The 16554-nt window shown below is 41.5% G+C and overlaps 1 protein-coding gene across 1 annotated transcript in view; it reads right to left on the bottom strand.

Annotated features, from left to right (window-relative positions):
• The window catches only part of CACUL1 (CDK2 associated cullin domain 1), a 74426-nt gene that overhangs the window by 24975 nt on the left and 32897 nt on the right, over positions 1-16554 (bottom strand). The window contains exon 5 of the mRNA XM_054034777.1: positions 7512-7614. Coding sequence (XP_053890752.1) covers positions 7512-7614 — 103 coding nt within the window. The remainder of the gene's footprint in view (positions 1-7511; positions 7615-16554) is intronic.

Genomic DNA, 16554 nt, shown 5'->3' with positions numbered 1-16554 from the left:
TAGACCAGGCCTTTATAATAGTAAATCACTAGTCTATCCATAGATAAACAGAAAACACACTATGCTCTTTGGGCATCAGACTCTCAACTGAGCTTTCTACTTTAGAGTTGTAGTGAGCCCTTCCTGGAGGTGCCAAGGAGTTGTTCATTTCAAACATGAACCCTCAGTTGTTACTTGAAAACCTTATTTTGCCACTAAAGAAGGCGGCTGGATAGGTTTGCAGATATAAGAAGTTGCAAATTTCAGGTACCTATTATTCCATCAGTGAACAGTGATGTCATCCAACAAAGTAATCATTTTTTAAAGGTTCTTCTGGATACAAGGCATAGCTGTGAGCCACGACTGTCTGGAGAGGTCTCCAACTAGCCCTGTAGAAAAGCCTGGCTTCCTGAATTACAATCCACTTTAAATGTCAATGACCAAATTGTGAGGGATAATAGTTCTATGATCAGAAAACATTTCATTCCTACCATTTCAAATGCGACATATCGCTCGCACAGAGCGTGAAGGAACAAAACTATCTTCTACCTCAGTTTATTGTAAAGTGAAGGACTGGAGATTTGTATATTAGTGTGTTTGAAAAGAATGAAAACATTAAGCCTTTCAAATGACCTGTATTTAGGTTTACTATATAAAGAAAGTGATTGTGGTTTAGATTAGTGACTATTACTTATTTCTGGATTTTGTTACTTATAATAATCTCATGCATAAATCCCATCAACAACAAACTAGATTTTTTCATGAAATAAAAAGAGAAGGCATTATCTGCATAACTCAATATTACCAAAGCTTCCTGTAAAGCAGATGTTGCATCTCTCCTTGTTATACCCAGTAAAGTTGTTTTGCATTTAGTAAATGCGCCACTAATCATTTAATATAGCTGCCTTATCAAATGAAGGCAGCTTTAGCCCACATAAGAAAAATAATATGGTTATATTCACTTAGTTTATGTGGCTCTACTTTAAAGAGCTCTGCCATGACAATTATTTCTGTTTATGTGATTTCATATATTTTTCTATACATATGTACACAGTTGTGTGGGCACATCTATGTAGTATTTTTTAAATTATGATACTATGTCCAGAAATAGCACACTAAAGGCCAAATTCTGCAACCAGTTACACCCATGAATTTTTGCAAAGACAATCAGGTTGAACGGGTATGAACACAGGCAAAACATGGCTAGAAATCTGCACAAAACTCATTTATTTTATGCTTTTTCTGCAAAGCAAGGATGAGCGTAGGCCCCATCCTGCACTGGTCACAAAAGATTGTGTGCCATATGCCGGTGTTTCCTTTTTCCTTCAGGGACTCTAAATTCAGACCCACAACAAACAAGTCAGGGAATGCCTATGCTACATAAAAGGTGTGTTCATAAAATAGCAGCGAAGAGACAAATTCAGCTTTTAACACTAGTTAGCAGCTCAAGTTCAACCCCGGACTCAACCATAGGCTTTAACTCAGAACCCATTGCACCCTCAACTGCCTAGGTGTGTTAGAGGATTCCAAGTAAGATTAGAGTTCTAATTATTCTCTTCTCACCCCCAACTATAAGGGAGCAGAAGCAGGCCCTATTTTAGGCAATGTCTACACTGTGGAACTTACAGTGGCATGGCTGTACCACTATAGCTATGCTGCTGTAAGGTGTCCTGTCAAGCCGCTCCTTGCCGGCAGGAGAGCGCTTTCCTGCAGGCATAATTAAACCAATCCCAATGAGCGGTGTTAGCTATGTCGGCATTGCGCTGTCCACACCAGCACTTTTGTCAGTGAAACTTATGTCGGTCAGGGGCATAGGCAGTGGGTATCATAGGCTGGGGGAGGCTGTGCCTCCCCAAACAGCCTGGTGTGACCCTACTCATACTCTACCCCTAGGCCCCTTCCTGCAGTTCCTTCCCAGTTCCCACTCTTTAATAGCCAAAGCTGGTTAGGGCTGGGGCGGCTGGCGTGCTGCCCAGAGCTCAGGAATGAAGGCACTAAGGCCACGCCGCCCAGCGCTCCGAGGCTGAGTTTAGGAGCCCGCCTGGGACTGGGGGTGCTCAGGCGGCCCACGGCTGTTGCGGTGGGGCCACGGGGTGCTCTGCTTCCTGTGGGGCAGAGGAGGGAGAAGGGAAGGATGATGGGTGGGACCTCGGGCAGAAGGGGTGGGACCGAGGGCTAGCTTCCCTCAACAGCCGGTTCACCGGCCGCCCATGGTTAGGGTTATGTTTTTTCATACCCCTGAGCGACAGAAGTTTTTACCAACAAAAGTGCTAGTGTAGACAGCCTTAGTCAGTGGGACTTTTGCCTTTGCAGCATATTAAAGGCGGAAAATCTCCATACCATTTGTTCTTTTTCTGACAGTGCCTTTGTGTAGGAGCACTTTACAAATCAATTAAACTTAAACTATACTCATTTTCCCTCTTGAATGGGAATTGAAATAGAAATTTCAACTTTTAGCCTTCAATAGGATGACAAGATACCATCAACAAAAATGCATTAAAAAGATGAACAAATTTCAAAAGTAAAAATAAAAGTTATTCTTTTGTGTTGAGCCTAGAATATATAATCTCCAAGCATTTTTCATAGTGAGACTGGCGTTGTGTGTGTTCGGGGGAGGAAGGGGGGGGGGGGGGGGGGGGGTTTAAAAAAAATGACAGCTTCAACATCTTATCAAAACTTTCTCAAATATATTGGAAAATTCAATCTTCCAAGAGGCCCACAAATTAAAGTTAATTTATTTGTCTAAGTAGATGCCTATTTTGAAGGTTTATTCTCATATTGTCTCACTGAACTATAGTAGCAGGTAACCTGACATCCAAATTATTTTTTAAATTAAAAAATGCAATTTATATAAAGATATTGAGTCAAACCATAGGTAGTTACTGGGGTACGATATAATATTGTTTTTGTTACATGGTCTTTAAAATATAAAAGGGAAATTCATTTATTCTGGCATTAAATTTTAGAGTGACTATTTGAGAAGGCTACTGCAAGATGTTTCTCAATTTCCCTACTGTAGTATAATATGTGCTGGGATACTTTAGCAAGTTTAAAATTTTGTTAAGATACCACTTTTTACGTTTGATTTTTAAAAAGCACTATTACAATCAAGATATAAGAAAGTCAGATCACAGTAAAAAGTTTGTGAAAGGTTTAAAAATACAACACAAGATGTTAAATGGCTTAGTTCTAATAAGCTGAATGGTGAGACTAAATAAATGAAGTCATACCAGGGTGTCCATTAACAGTGCACATCACACTAGGGTTGCCAATTTTGGTTGGATGTATTCCTGGAGGTTTCATCACATGACAATCTTTAATTAAAGGTTAACCTTTAATTCCTAGAGATTCCAGGACAATCCTGCAGGGGTGGCAACCCTACTTCACACAAAGCCATACAGTAGGTTTCTCTACTTCCTGCAGTTTTTTATTTTTTATCTTTTTCCAATATTTTCTTTTAATTTGATTTCTGCAGCTCATCACAAAGCAGTAGAGAAGAAAGACAGAGATAGCCTGTGGTAATCAAAGGAAAAAGTCACATGTGTTACCTGGTAAATTCTTTTTTCTGTTATTTGTATATTGCTTTTGATATTGCAATTATAATTCACAGAAAAATTATATGGCAAAAGAGATCAGGAATTTCTTATTTTCTAAAAATTTTAACTAGTGTGCTACAGAGCTTATTTCCTTACAGAAGGTCATACTAAATTAAATCACACTAGTAGCTGAAAGCCCATGCTGTCGTATAGGTGTAATTTGTAAAGTTATGTGTGGTAAGAGAGCCAAATGTGGCTGAGAACTTAAAAACTGGATGGTAACAGACCATGAATCCCAGTGATGGTTGAACCCAGTGATATTCTGGGCAAAAAGAGCTATCAACCACGTTTGTAGATATTTTCATGCTACATACTGACTCATACATTTTATGCTTCAGAGTGATGTTTGGTTATACTGGGTGTGCTGGTTGTGTTATGCCCGGAGAGTTGTGTGGATTTGTTCATGTGGCAAATGAGTGGTCTGTATTAACATAAGGGACTGTGTGTGTCTGAGGTTATTCGGTATGTTGGTTGTGTTGTATGGGTGGATGTCTTGATTTGTATCTGGTGGGGAGAGGGGTTGTGCTTGGAGATTTATGTGGGTGGCAGTTCACCCACTTAATCCTCCATCTGTGCAGTCTCTCTCAGATAACTAATGAAATTATAGCACGCAAATTAGCTGTAGAGTAAGGGTGGTGATTGGTTGAGTTACCTATGATATCACAATGGTCTAGGATAGGATTACCATATCTAGCAAAAAAAAACCTCCACAGGCCCTGGCCCCGCCCATTTCCCCACCCCCACCCCAACTCCGCCCCTTCCCCGCCCTAACTCTGCCCCCTCCTCCCTCCCACTCCCAGCCACGCGGAAAGGGATGCCCGAGTGCTACCGGCTTCACGGTTTGCCGGGCAGCCCCCAGACTCTGCGCCCCCAGCCGGCGCTTCCCCAGCGCAGCTGGAGCCCGGGAGGGGAAGCGCCCAGCCGGGGGCGCAGGGTCTGGAGGCTGCCCGGCAAACCGTGAAGCCGGTAGCGCTTGGGCTTCGGGCAGCCCCCTTGCCTCCGGACCCTGCGCCCCCACCCGGGCACTTCCCCTCCCGGGCTCCGGCGGCGCAGGGTCCGGAGGCATGGGGGCTGCCCGAAGCCGGTAGCACTCGGGCAGCCCGGCTCTTAAACAGAGCCAAAGAGTCAGGGGAGGAGCAGAGCCGCCGCGGCCGGAGGGTCTGCTCCTCCCCTGATTCTTCGGCTCTTAAACAGAGCCGAGCTGCCCGAGCGCTACCGGCTTCAGGCAGCCCTCATGCCTCTGGACCCTGCGCCCCCGGGCGGACACTTCCCCTCCTGGGCTCCGGCGGCGCAGGGTCCGGAGGTATGGGGGCTGCCCAAAGCCCGTAGCGCTCGGCTCTTAAACAGAGCCGAAGAGTCGGGGAGGAGCAGAGCCGCCGCGGCCGGAGGCTCTGCTCCTCCCCTGACTCTTCAGCTCTGTTTAAGAGCCGAGCTGCCCCAGCGCTACCAGCTTCGGGCAGCCCCCTTGCCTCTGGACCCCAGCCGCCGGAGCCCGGGAGGGGAAGTGCCCGGCCGGCGGCTGGGGTCCGGAGGCAAGGGGGCTGCCCGAAGCCGGTAGCGCTGGGGCAGCTCGGCTCTTAAACAGAGCCGAAGAGTCAGGGGAGGAGCAGAGCCGCCATTTTCCCGAACATGTTCGGCTTTTTGGCAATTCCCCCCGGACGGGGGTTTGAGTGATGAAAAGCCAGATATGTCCGGGAAAAAGAGGACGTATGGTAACCCTAGTCTAGGACTCTTTGCATGTCATGGATACATATCTTACTGTAGCTGTACAATGCCTGGGTGTACTTCATAAAGTCAAAATGGATGAGAACAAACTGAATGGTAACAGACCACAAAACCCAGTGATGATTAGACAGCGATATTCTGAACAAGAGCTCTCAGCCACGCTTGTAGTTGCTTCCATCACTTCAATGACTCGGACATAATAGGCTTCAGTGTGTCAGTCCTGGGATCTTTCTCACACACACACACTCTGATAATACTATATATATTAGTATTATCAATGCCTTGAACATACATATATAGTGCAAACCTATCTTCCATTGCAGACAGAGACAAGTAGGAACAATGGCTGAAGCAGTGTTCTTGTGATTACTCAAAGAGCCAACTGTGACTTTCATAAGGCCTCAATCCTGCAATTGACTCTGCCATGTGGGATGCCTGCTGACTTCAGTAGGGTTTCATGGTGTGCAGGTACCCACCCACGTGGAGTTAATTGCAGGATTGGGGTTTAAATCAGCCCAAAGTTCTTGGAAGTCATCTGATAGTTTAGTATACTGCACCTGTATTAACATAATAGCATTAGAGAGAAAGTCTGTCAGTATTACACAGTTCATTTGGCTAGTATAGCCAATGATTTTAATGTATTATTCATTTATTGTGTAATGTTATGATTAATTACCATGTCATGTTATATATAATCATTGTATGTTAAATAGAGTTAATCTGTAAGATTATAGAAGTATGAGATTGATCAGTATTTAGAAGGTATAATCATATATTAGATGTCTAAGTAAGGAAGGCAGAAACACAAGACCTGTAGGCTGAAGCCTGTAAGATTTTTAGCTGAGTTATTTTAGGCCTTGGAGAGATGTTAGCATTTCTTAAATAAGTGACCGAATAACCTGATGCCCTAAAATTATGGGGGGGAAAAAAAGAGATACCAAGCGATAACATTGCAAAAAATTAGCTGGCGGTTTAATCTAATTCACAAAAAAAGTTGTAGAGGCACATCTGCCTCCAACATGTGTCTTAACCACAGGATACAGTTTGTGCGTCAGTGCTAATGAGAATAAAGAGAAACCTATACAACCTATAGAAATCGGGGTCCCTTAAGTTCCTAGGGTACATTAAACCAATAAGAAAAAAGGAGAGTTGACACTTTCATATACATGTGCAGAATGTAGGTATAGGCAAAATCATATTATAAAAATGCGGTGCCCAGAGTGGGAAAATTGAGCTTCCTATGGGAAAACTCTAGCAGGAACCATCCCTCTACTGATGATCAATTTATGAGAGACCCACCAGACCCTAATAATATCTAGGAGGATGTGAGTATTTCTGTAGTTATAACCGATGCTTGGAAATATCTAGGAATTGTGTATGCTGACATTCATAACTTTGTCGGTAACTTTAATAAAAATGGATAAAAGATAGTGGACCATGTTCTTGTGATTATGTGTTATTTGCCTGTGGTTTCATGTGTTCCTATTAGCTCTAGATCTAAAACAAACCGAGATAATTCTTTTAAACTTGAGACTGTAGCCACCATTACACCTCAATGGTGTAATATAACATCACTAAAATTAACTTTAAATAAAAATGAAGGCTACACTAGCCACTACTTTGTCCATCCCCCAACTTTTTCTTAATCGGTGGGGTGGGAAGGGAGATGTACAGCAAGACGAGAACCACATTTCACACCTGGGCACCTGATTCCTCCAACCACACCACATTTTACTTAGCATTTTGATATTGAAACTAGAAAAGCGCACAGGCAGCTGGACAATAAAATATTATGTTCTTGTAATCGTAAGGTGGACATCTTTGGTATGAAGTACTTGGACAACAGCGACATCTACACAAAATGATGTTTGTGAAAGCGCAATTGTTGTTTTGCCATTAATATGCCTCATTCTTCCTCCTAAAACATTTATAAAGCTATAAATTTAGTAATAACCAACCTTATTACATTGCATTTTTACTGGGAGACCAAAAAACCCCCCCGCAGTATGGCACCCTTTCCCCTATCTTTAAATCCTGTTTTAAGTACTGTTCTTGGAATCTGTATTTAAATCCTCTAGTTCTTTGCCATTTTGTTCCTAGCTATTCTGCTTTTTCTCCTAAAACCTACACTTGAAAATATTATAGTTTCCCAGAATTGTGACAGAATCTGATTGCCCCCCATTTTAAGAAAAGTCCAATAAATTTACTTACGCATTAGGCTGTAAATGTGCTTTTCTGCAACATGTTCCGTAAACAGCTTTATAAGGTCATCTTTTAAGTCTCTGTTAAGCTTGGTTTCTATGTAAAATTTATTCTGGAAAACAATACAGACAGAGGTTTTTATATTTGACTTTACAATAGCAGACTAAGCAAATATACTTTACCACCGAATGGAGTCCAAATTTAAAAATTGTAATAATGCTATTGTTTGAATTCTAAACCGATTATTTGCTAATCTGATTCATATTACACAAAACAACCCTGATTCTACAAACATGCAACATGCTTAAAGTTAAGCACATGAGTAGTACCACTGAAGCCAATGAGACATTCTTAAAGTTAAGCACATGCGTGTTTGCAGAATTGGGGTTTGTGTCTGCAAAATCCATTTTACTTTAATGATAGTTTTGAACAGACTACAATACCAAAATAGGTGTGGATATCATATTTATAGCAATGATGTGTTTATCAAAGGCATCCAAATGTTTAAGATGTGATTTACTATCTGCAAAATTCTACTCACCTACTTGTTTCTGAAGGATGGGAGTGGGGGGGGGAGGGGAACATGCGTGTAAAAATCATCTGAAGTGTTTTTCATCAGCTTCATGGCAAGGGAGAGTTAACAGATTTTGTGACAGCACTGGTAGTTTCATGAGGATTATACAGGTCTTCATTAAAGACTGTCAAATAGTTTATGAACAAAATTGACTGACTTTGAAATTATGATCTGGTTGGAGAGGTCCTGCAGATTTAAGTTTTTGGTTTAGTCTTTTTTGTAAACTGTTTTTAATTCACGATTCCAAGAGAAAACCACCACTGCACAACCACTGTTTACACTTAACTTTACAATATTTTTGCTTTGCTGCCAAAGAGTCAGTCAACAAGCACCAATCAACACACCCTATTCCCAGGAATAAATCTCACTGCAGAAAACTAGGAGTTTAAACCAACCATAGAAGACAGTGTACTAACATTCAGTACAGTACATGCCAAAACAGAAGCCATGTTCTTCCCAGTAGAACCGGGGAGGAAAGGAAATGTGAAATACTACAGCAGAATACACTTGCCATTCTCTAATCATAATCTGCAATACATTAGATAGACCAGAAACAGATTTCTTTTGCACTATCACATTTCAGAAACACCAGTTTTGTATAGTAATTTATATTAACAGCAATCCTAAATTTGAAATTAATTTAGAAAAAAAATTGAAACATTAAAGTGTTCGTTTTGATTTAATTTACCACATAATTATGTGTTTTAAAACACCTTGGTTCCTTGCTCAAACAATGCTGGTAAAGTTTGCAAAAATGCCTAAATCCAATTGATTTTGATAAAGGCAACAAACATTTATAACCTGGAACAAATGCAAGGGAACATTCACACCAGCCTTTACAAATGTAGTAAGTACCTGGAGTTACATGGCAATGAATTAACATAAGGTGAAACAAGTCTAGTCACTGATGTAAGGGGGAGGAGAGAGGTTTGAATTCTACTGGGAGCAATATTTTTGAATTTAGTAGCTTTCCCCTTCAACTCTGACCGCATCCCCTGTGTCATGGCTACCGCCCACAAAAATTGTGAAAAAAGGATATTAATATGTAACTAGCAAAAGGTAAAATCCTAGTGACAAGGCAGTTTACAGGTCAAGATCAACACCTGGGATCTAGTGTTTTGAGCTGTTAACACACATGAAAATTACAACGTGCTTTTACTTCATTAGGATTTTACCATGAGTTAGGCAACGTAATAAGAACACACCTCTCCTCCTAATGAAGGCCTAGCCACAGATCAAGAGACAGAAAGGGATGGGATAAGAGCTGTATTTACACAGAATCCAGAGTCAGGGAATTAGGAGAGCTGGGGCGGGAAGTGGGGCAAGGGGTGAGGTGTCTTGCCCTCCTTCTCCAGCAGCAGTAGCTGGGAACACCATGAGGAAAGAGGCCCTGCTGCCCTTGACTCACTGCAAGATGAAGAGGAGAAGCCTCTCTCTTCCCTTTTTCCATTAGATATAGAGGAATAATTTTTACCTTGAAAGATTTCAAAAAATTGGAGGAAAGAAGCAAGTAAAGATGCACTCAAGTTGTGCATCAACAGATGAGTCATATGGTTTTGTTTATATAGAGCAGGAGGAAAAGTGGGGGGGAGGGGAGGCGGGTAGCAGTTCTATCCCCCTAATCATTTTTGTTGCCCTTCCCTGCACCTTTTCCAAATTCTAGTATCTTTTTTGAGATGGAGCAACCAGAACTGCTTGCAGTTTAAGGTGTGGCCATGTCATGGATTTATATACTGGCATTATGATATTTTCGGTCTTATCTATCCCCTTCCAAATGGTTTCTAACAATGGTAGCTTTTTTGACTGCTGCTGCACATTGAGCAGATGTTTTCAGAGAACTATCCATGATGACTCCAAGATCTCTTTACTGAATGATAACATCTAATTTAGATCCCTTCCTTTTGTATGTGTAGTTGGGATTATGTTTTCCAACGTGCGTTACTTTGCAATTATCAACATTGAATTTCATCTGCCATTTTGTCATCCATTCACCAAATTTAGTGAGATCCCTTTGTAATTCTTCAGTCAGCTTTGGACTTAACTATCTGAGTAATTCTGTATCGTTGGCAAACTTTGCCACCTCACTGTTCACCTCCATTTCCAGATCATTTATGACTATGTTGAACACCACAGGTCCCAGTGTGTTTCCTATCTTTTAGGAAGTTACTCATCTATCAGAAGACCTTCCTTCTTTTCCCATGACTACTTAGTTTGCTGAAGAGTCTTTGGTAAGGGAATTTGTCACAGGCTTTCTGAAAGGCCAAGTACACTATATTTACTGGATCAGCCTTGTCCACATGCTTATAGACTCCCTCAGAGAATACTAACATATTGGTGAGGCAAGATTTCCCTTTACAAAAGCCATGTTGATTCTTCCCCAACATATTGTGTTCATCTATGTCAGTGGTTTTCAACTTGGGGTCCGCAGACTAATGTCTAAAGGGTCTGCAAAAGGTGACTATGAAAATTAAGTTTCAGGTCCCAGAAAAGGCATTCTGTTTTTCTGACCAAAAGCATGTGAATACCCACAACAACACTTGTGGGTTTTGACCTGCAGGTGTTACCATAGAAGTCCAAAGTTTAGTGCCCTTTCACATGTCATATCAAATGCTATGCCGAGCAAGTGCAACATTTATAGCTGAATTCTGTTCAGTCAGTTTTCAGTCCAAGGGCTGGTCCACACTAACCCCCCAGTTCGAACTAAGATACGCAACTTCAGCTACGTGAACAACATAGCAGGAGCACCGGTGTCGACGGCGAGCACTTCCGGGATCGATTTATCGCGTCTAGACAAGATGCGATAAATCGATCCCAGATGATCGATTGCTTACCACCGAACCCGGAGGTAAGTATAGACATACCCCAAGATACCTATGGTAGGAGTCCGTGGACCACAGGTTCAATTTCCAAAGGGGTCCGCACCTCCATTTGAAATTTTGTAGGGGTTCACAACTGAAAAAAGTTTGAAAACCACTGATCTACATGTCTGATAATTCTGTTCTTAACTATAGTTTCAACCAATTTGCCTGATACTGAAGTTAGGCTTATTGGCCTGTAATTGCCAGGATCTCCTCTTGAGCCTTTTTTAAAAATTGACAATACATTACCAACCATCCAGTCATCTGGTGCAGAAGCTGATTTAAGCAATATGCTACACATGTGTGTCTCTGCCACAGTTAGTAATTCTGCAATTCATATTTGAGTTCCTTCAGAACTCCTGGGTGAACACTACCTGGTCCTAGTGATTTACTACTGTTTAATTTATCAATTTGTTCCAAAATCTCCTCTACTGACACCTCAATCTGTGACTGTTCCTCAAATTTGTTACCTAAAAATGGTTGGGTGTGTGAATCTTCCTCACATCCTCTGCAGTGAAGACCTATGCAAAGAATTAATTTAGCTTCTCCACAATGGCCTTCTCTTCCTTGAATGCTCCTTTAGCACGTCTATCATCCAATCACCCTACTGACTCTTTGGTAGGCTTCCGGCTTCTGATGTATTTAAAAAACTGTGTGCTATTAGTTTTGGTGTCCTTAGCTAATTGTTCTTCAAAATTCTTTCTTGGCTTGCCTTCTTACACTTTTACACTTGACTTGCCAGAGATTATGCTCCTTTCTATTTGCCTCAGTAGGATCTGACTTCCAATTTTTAAAGGATGCCTTTTTGCCTCTAAATGCCTCTTTTAAGCTGCTGTTCAGCCATGGTGGCATTTTTCTGGTCCTCTTACTGCATGAAGACACTGCTTTTGATTTGGACTATAAATTATGTTCTACGGTTTTCCTAAGTAAAAACACTCAGAATTTCTCTATAGCTATTGGCATTTTCATTCTTTAATTAGATTAGCAATGATAAGAGAACACACTTCTTTTATACTTCATAAAAAAGGTATTATAACTTTAATCTGATCCCATTATTTTTATAATTTTAGTAGGTTTCACAATTAGTTTTGAAAAATTATGCAGTGTTATTAAACAGTTCCAGTAATGTCTGTTACAGTACAAGGTGGTTTAGTACCGTCAAGGTATTTATCTAATCACATTCATGGCTCAAATTGACAGCTTCAGAGAGATGATTTGGAACATCCCATACAACATTCCTAAATACATTAATTAATAGTGCAAACTGGTGGAATTAATAATAGTCATGGCATTACAGTGCAGAAATTATGCATAAATCAGATTCAAATGTACCCCTTGCTGAACTGTAAAAGAGACTGGTGCATTCGCATTCTAACAAGTGTGCCCTTTGTCAGACCTTATTTCCTTGTTCCCTGAAATTCCCCGTTAAATAGTCGCATGTAGCCAATGATGCAGCATATAGTGCTTTTCCAGTGTAGGAGCCATCAGCTAGCTAGGCCACTGTAAACACTAACTCTAAGTAGACCCAGAGTACTACATTAATGGTATTTGCAATGTCAGATTTACCGTCTTTTTCACCAGCTGACTAGAGCCAGTTAAAGTGATTTATTTCTACAGAGCCTCCCTCCCATGCCAACTCAGGCAGCTGATGTCTGACAGCCAGAAACCAGCACAACAGTAACTATTTTTGAGACTATTTTGGGGTGAGACACCTACCTGACAAAACAACAGATTTGACTGGGACAGTGGGGGAGAGATAGTCAAAGGATTCTAATAAGTCTGTCTCTGCCAAGATTAAACAAATTACACAGACAACATGCTCTCTCACTCTTTGGGAAGTGGTGGAAATCCCACAAGTTTTATAACTGGAAAAGCAACAGAGAATATAGTGGGGCGTAGGGAATACTGCTGAACAACAAGAGGAAAAGATTAGATGGTTTAACAGGGCTTATAATTTCTATAATGCTGTGACAGAAAACATTACTGTATGTACATTGTCATACAGGCAATATTACAGAATATAAATGACCTATTTGTTTACTTGGAAATGCTGTTTACATGCTATATCCACTTGCTGTTTCTCACAAATGTAGCTATCCTGTAAATGATAAATATTTCAGTGCAGAAAGGGCAAGGAGATGAATATTCTCCCTCCAACCCTCTTTAGTGGAGAGACCAGCAGATTTTTTGTAAAAGGTAACTGCAACTAAAATGTCAAATGTGAACCTGAGTTAGTGTTACTAGGGTGAACCAGGAAATGTGAAAGAAAAGCACTTTCACTACCATCCATGCAATATATTCTCCATCCAGTGAGCATCAAGGTATGTGGAGGTGCCAAAATAAGAATGCTAACATTTGAGAAGAATTGCAGTGGTGATGAAATTCAGCAGTCAAAACCAGAAGGGCCCATACATTTATTTAGACTGACTTCATAACATGAGATGTAATGGGGTTTCAACTGGTGGGACTCAGCCATGACATAATTTGGACAAACCCATGTAAGAAAGGAATAACCAAATTCTAGACAAAAATAGGTGAATATTCCAAAATGATAAATTTAAGGGAGTAATAGGAAATGTTTTGTTTGTTTAACTTGAATTCCACAGTTTATGTCCCACAGCATGTTGTGGAGTAAACACTTAGTAAGCATCCAGAAAGCGAATCATATTTTTATTTGGATTTATTAAAAAAAAAAGATGCACCTAAGTTCTAGGTGCCCTGGGTAATTACTTAAGGCTGGGATTTTCAAAGGAGCCAAAAGAATTCAAATGTAGGTTGCTGCTGGCTAGATCTTTGCTTAGTTGTGCAAAAAGGCTGGGATTTCAGAGGATTCTAAGTCCACTGAATTTCAGTGGAAGTTAAGTGCTTAGCTCCTTTAAGACCCTTCGAAAAGCCCAGCCTAAAAGCACACCTAAACAAAGAGTAAACCAGCAGCAACTTTAAAACCATAAATGACAGGTTTTAGCAAAAGAAAAAAATGAGAATTCCTTGTCTTGCAACAATCCCTTCTCCAGAAATCCACCACCACCACCTCAGAAAGATGAGCCTTACAGCATATGCTGGTCAACACACTGAGCTGATCAAGCATACATACTTCCTACCTTTTCAATCCTCCCATACATGTCATTGGACCTGATCCTGTACCACTGGAGTCAATAGGAGTTTTGCTATTGACTTCAATGGGTACACACATTCAAACCACGGCAAAATACACTGTTTGGCAGTACTAAGGAAACAAGGGAGAGGGGAGGCTGAGACACGCCAAGGAGCTCAGGAACAAAAACACGTTCAAGATGTACCACAGATTTCTCAGGAAAAAAGGTTGTTTGACTTCTTGGAGTTTTTTTTTTTTATATGAATACTGTTATACTTTCAAAATACTTGAATGCAACTTGACAATACAGAAAAGGCAATTCATGATCCTAATTCATTTTTTCAATGCACTAACCACTTAGCTGAGCAGTTAGTTCTGGAACAATAGAATTTCCAACTGTTTCGCTACATCTATTTAAAGACGATAAGAGCATACAGCTAAGTTCAAGTGTTTGTTACCTGCATCTGAATCAGACTGCTTTATTTTAAAAGGGGGTGCTGATACATACCTGTTTTCTTTTCTTAGGGTGGGGGAGAAGGGAATACATATCAAGATCTAAGAAAAAAAAATCTACAAAACAAAATTTGAATATGGACCAGCTCAGGAATGGCAAGATATATGACCGTCGTCGAACAAGGAAGCTTTATACCCAAAATGATGCAGGATAGGGAAAATCCAAAGCAGGAAAGTAAAAGCTAAACAGTAAATTAGGTTCATACTATGCATATGAAGCTTTCTAAGCATTAGTTTGTTCCTGTTTTAAGTTACAGGTACCTTCTTTTAAACACTGGCCAATGGGTGTGGCCCCAGTCCTACAATCTGATCCATGCAAGTGGACCCTTCCGTCCATGCAGATCCCACTGACGTCACTGGAGTTCTGCCTGGTGCTAGAACATTCCCTTACAGATCAGATTGCAGAATCAGGGCCCATGATGCAAATATTTGAAGAAAATCATAACTAGGAAGTGAAGCTATGTCATTTTATGCATGGGGCCCTACCAAATTCATGGCCATGAAAAAGCATCACGGACCGTGAAATCTGGTCTTTTGTGTGCTTTTACCCATACTTTATAGATTTCACGAGGGAGACCTGCATTTCTCAAATTGAGGCTCTTGAGCCAAAAGGGAGTTGCAGGAGGGGGTCGCAAGGTTATTTTAAGGGGGGTTGCGGTATTGTCACCCTTACTTCTGTGCTGCTGCTGGTGGCGGCTCTGTCTTCAGAACTGGGATCCCAGCCAGCAGCCACCACTCTCCAGCTGCCCAGCTCTAAAGCCAGCACCGCTGCCGCCAGCGGCGGCACAGAAGTAAGGATAGCAGTACCCCACAACAACTCTGTGACCCACCCTCCCCCCAAGCTCCTTTTTTGGGCCAGGATCCCTACAATTACAATACCGTGAAATTTCAGATTTAGATAGCTGAAATCATAAAATTTATTATTTTTTAAATCCCATGACCGTGAAATTGACCAAAATGGATAGTGAATTTGGTAGGGCCCTATTTATGCAGTAACGAAGATTCTTCAATGTCTCTCCCTCTGGGTACTCCACTGTAGGTGTGCTTGCATCTCTGCACTGCTAATTGGAGAACTTCAGTAGCAGTGTCTGCTGGGCCCACACATGCACTGTCTCTCCTCATGCTGCGCCATGAGGCTAACCAGTGCACGCAGACTAACCAGTGCATGCAGGCTAACCCTCCTCAGTTCCTTCTCTACCGCAGAGTCAAGACAAGAATTCTGAAGTAGAGGGAGAAGGGTGGATTGTGGAGCACCTAAAGGGGGGACACATCTCGAAGAACCAGGGTTACAGCACAAGGTAACTTCTTCGTCTTCTTCGAGTAGTGTCCCCTTGTCCACTGCAGGCAACTCCTGAGCAGTATCCCTTCTAGAGGGCCAGGACTTCGGAGTTGGGTCAGTTACAGATAACAGTCCTGTGGAGCCGAAGATGGCATTGGAGGCAGAGTACTAATGATCACACAGTTGTTCTGTGAAAGTTTGGACTGATGCTCACGTCACCGCTCTACAGATCTCTAAAATAGGGACATTCTTGAGGAAGGTGACGGATGAGGAGATCGACCTTGTGGAGTATGTATGAATGGCATTTGGAGGTGTCATGTTGCAAACTTGGTAGCAATGTCTGATACAGTTTTAGACTCACTTAGAAAGTGTTTGGGCTGAAATTGCTGAGCCCTTGAATCTTTCCTCCATGGAGAGAAAAAGCCAGGGGGACTTCCTGAAGGCATTTGTCCTGTCCAGGTAGAAGGCCTAACATCCAGGGCATGCAGCATAGCCTCCCTGTTGTCTTGGTGAAGCTTGAGGTAGAAGATTGGAAGGTGAATCAACTGATTCATGTGAAACTGAGAGGTTACCTTAGCTTTGAATCTTGGGTGCAGTCTGAGCGTAACCTTGTCTGGAAAAAATACTGTGTAGACAGGATGTATCATCTGAATTGCTCTCTCTCCTATTTTCCTGGCTAAGATAATCGTTACCAGGAAGGCCGTTGCCACTGATAGGTACATTAGTGAACAGGT

This window comes from Malaclemys terrapin, chromosome 7 (assembly GCF_027887155.1).
Source record: "Malaclemys terrapin pileata isolate rMalTer1 chromosome 7, rMalTer1.hap1, whole genome shotgun sequence".
Taxonomy (NCBI): Eukaryota; Metazoa; Chordata; order Testudines; family Emydidae; genus Malaclemys; species Malaclemys terrapin.
The sequence above is the reverse complement of the archived record's forward strand: the minus strand, read 5'-3'. Positions and strand labels throughout refer to the sequence as shown.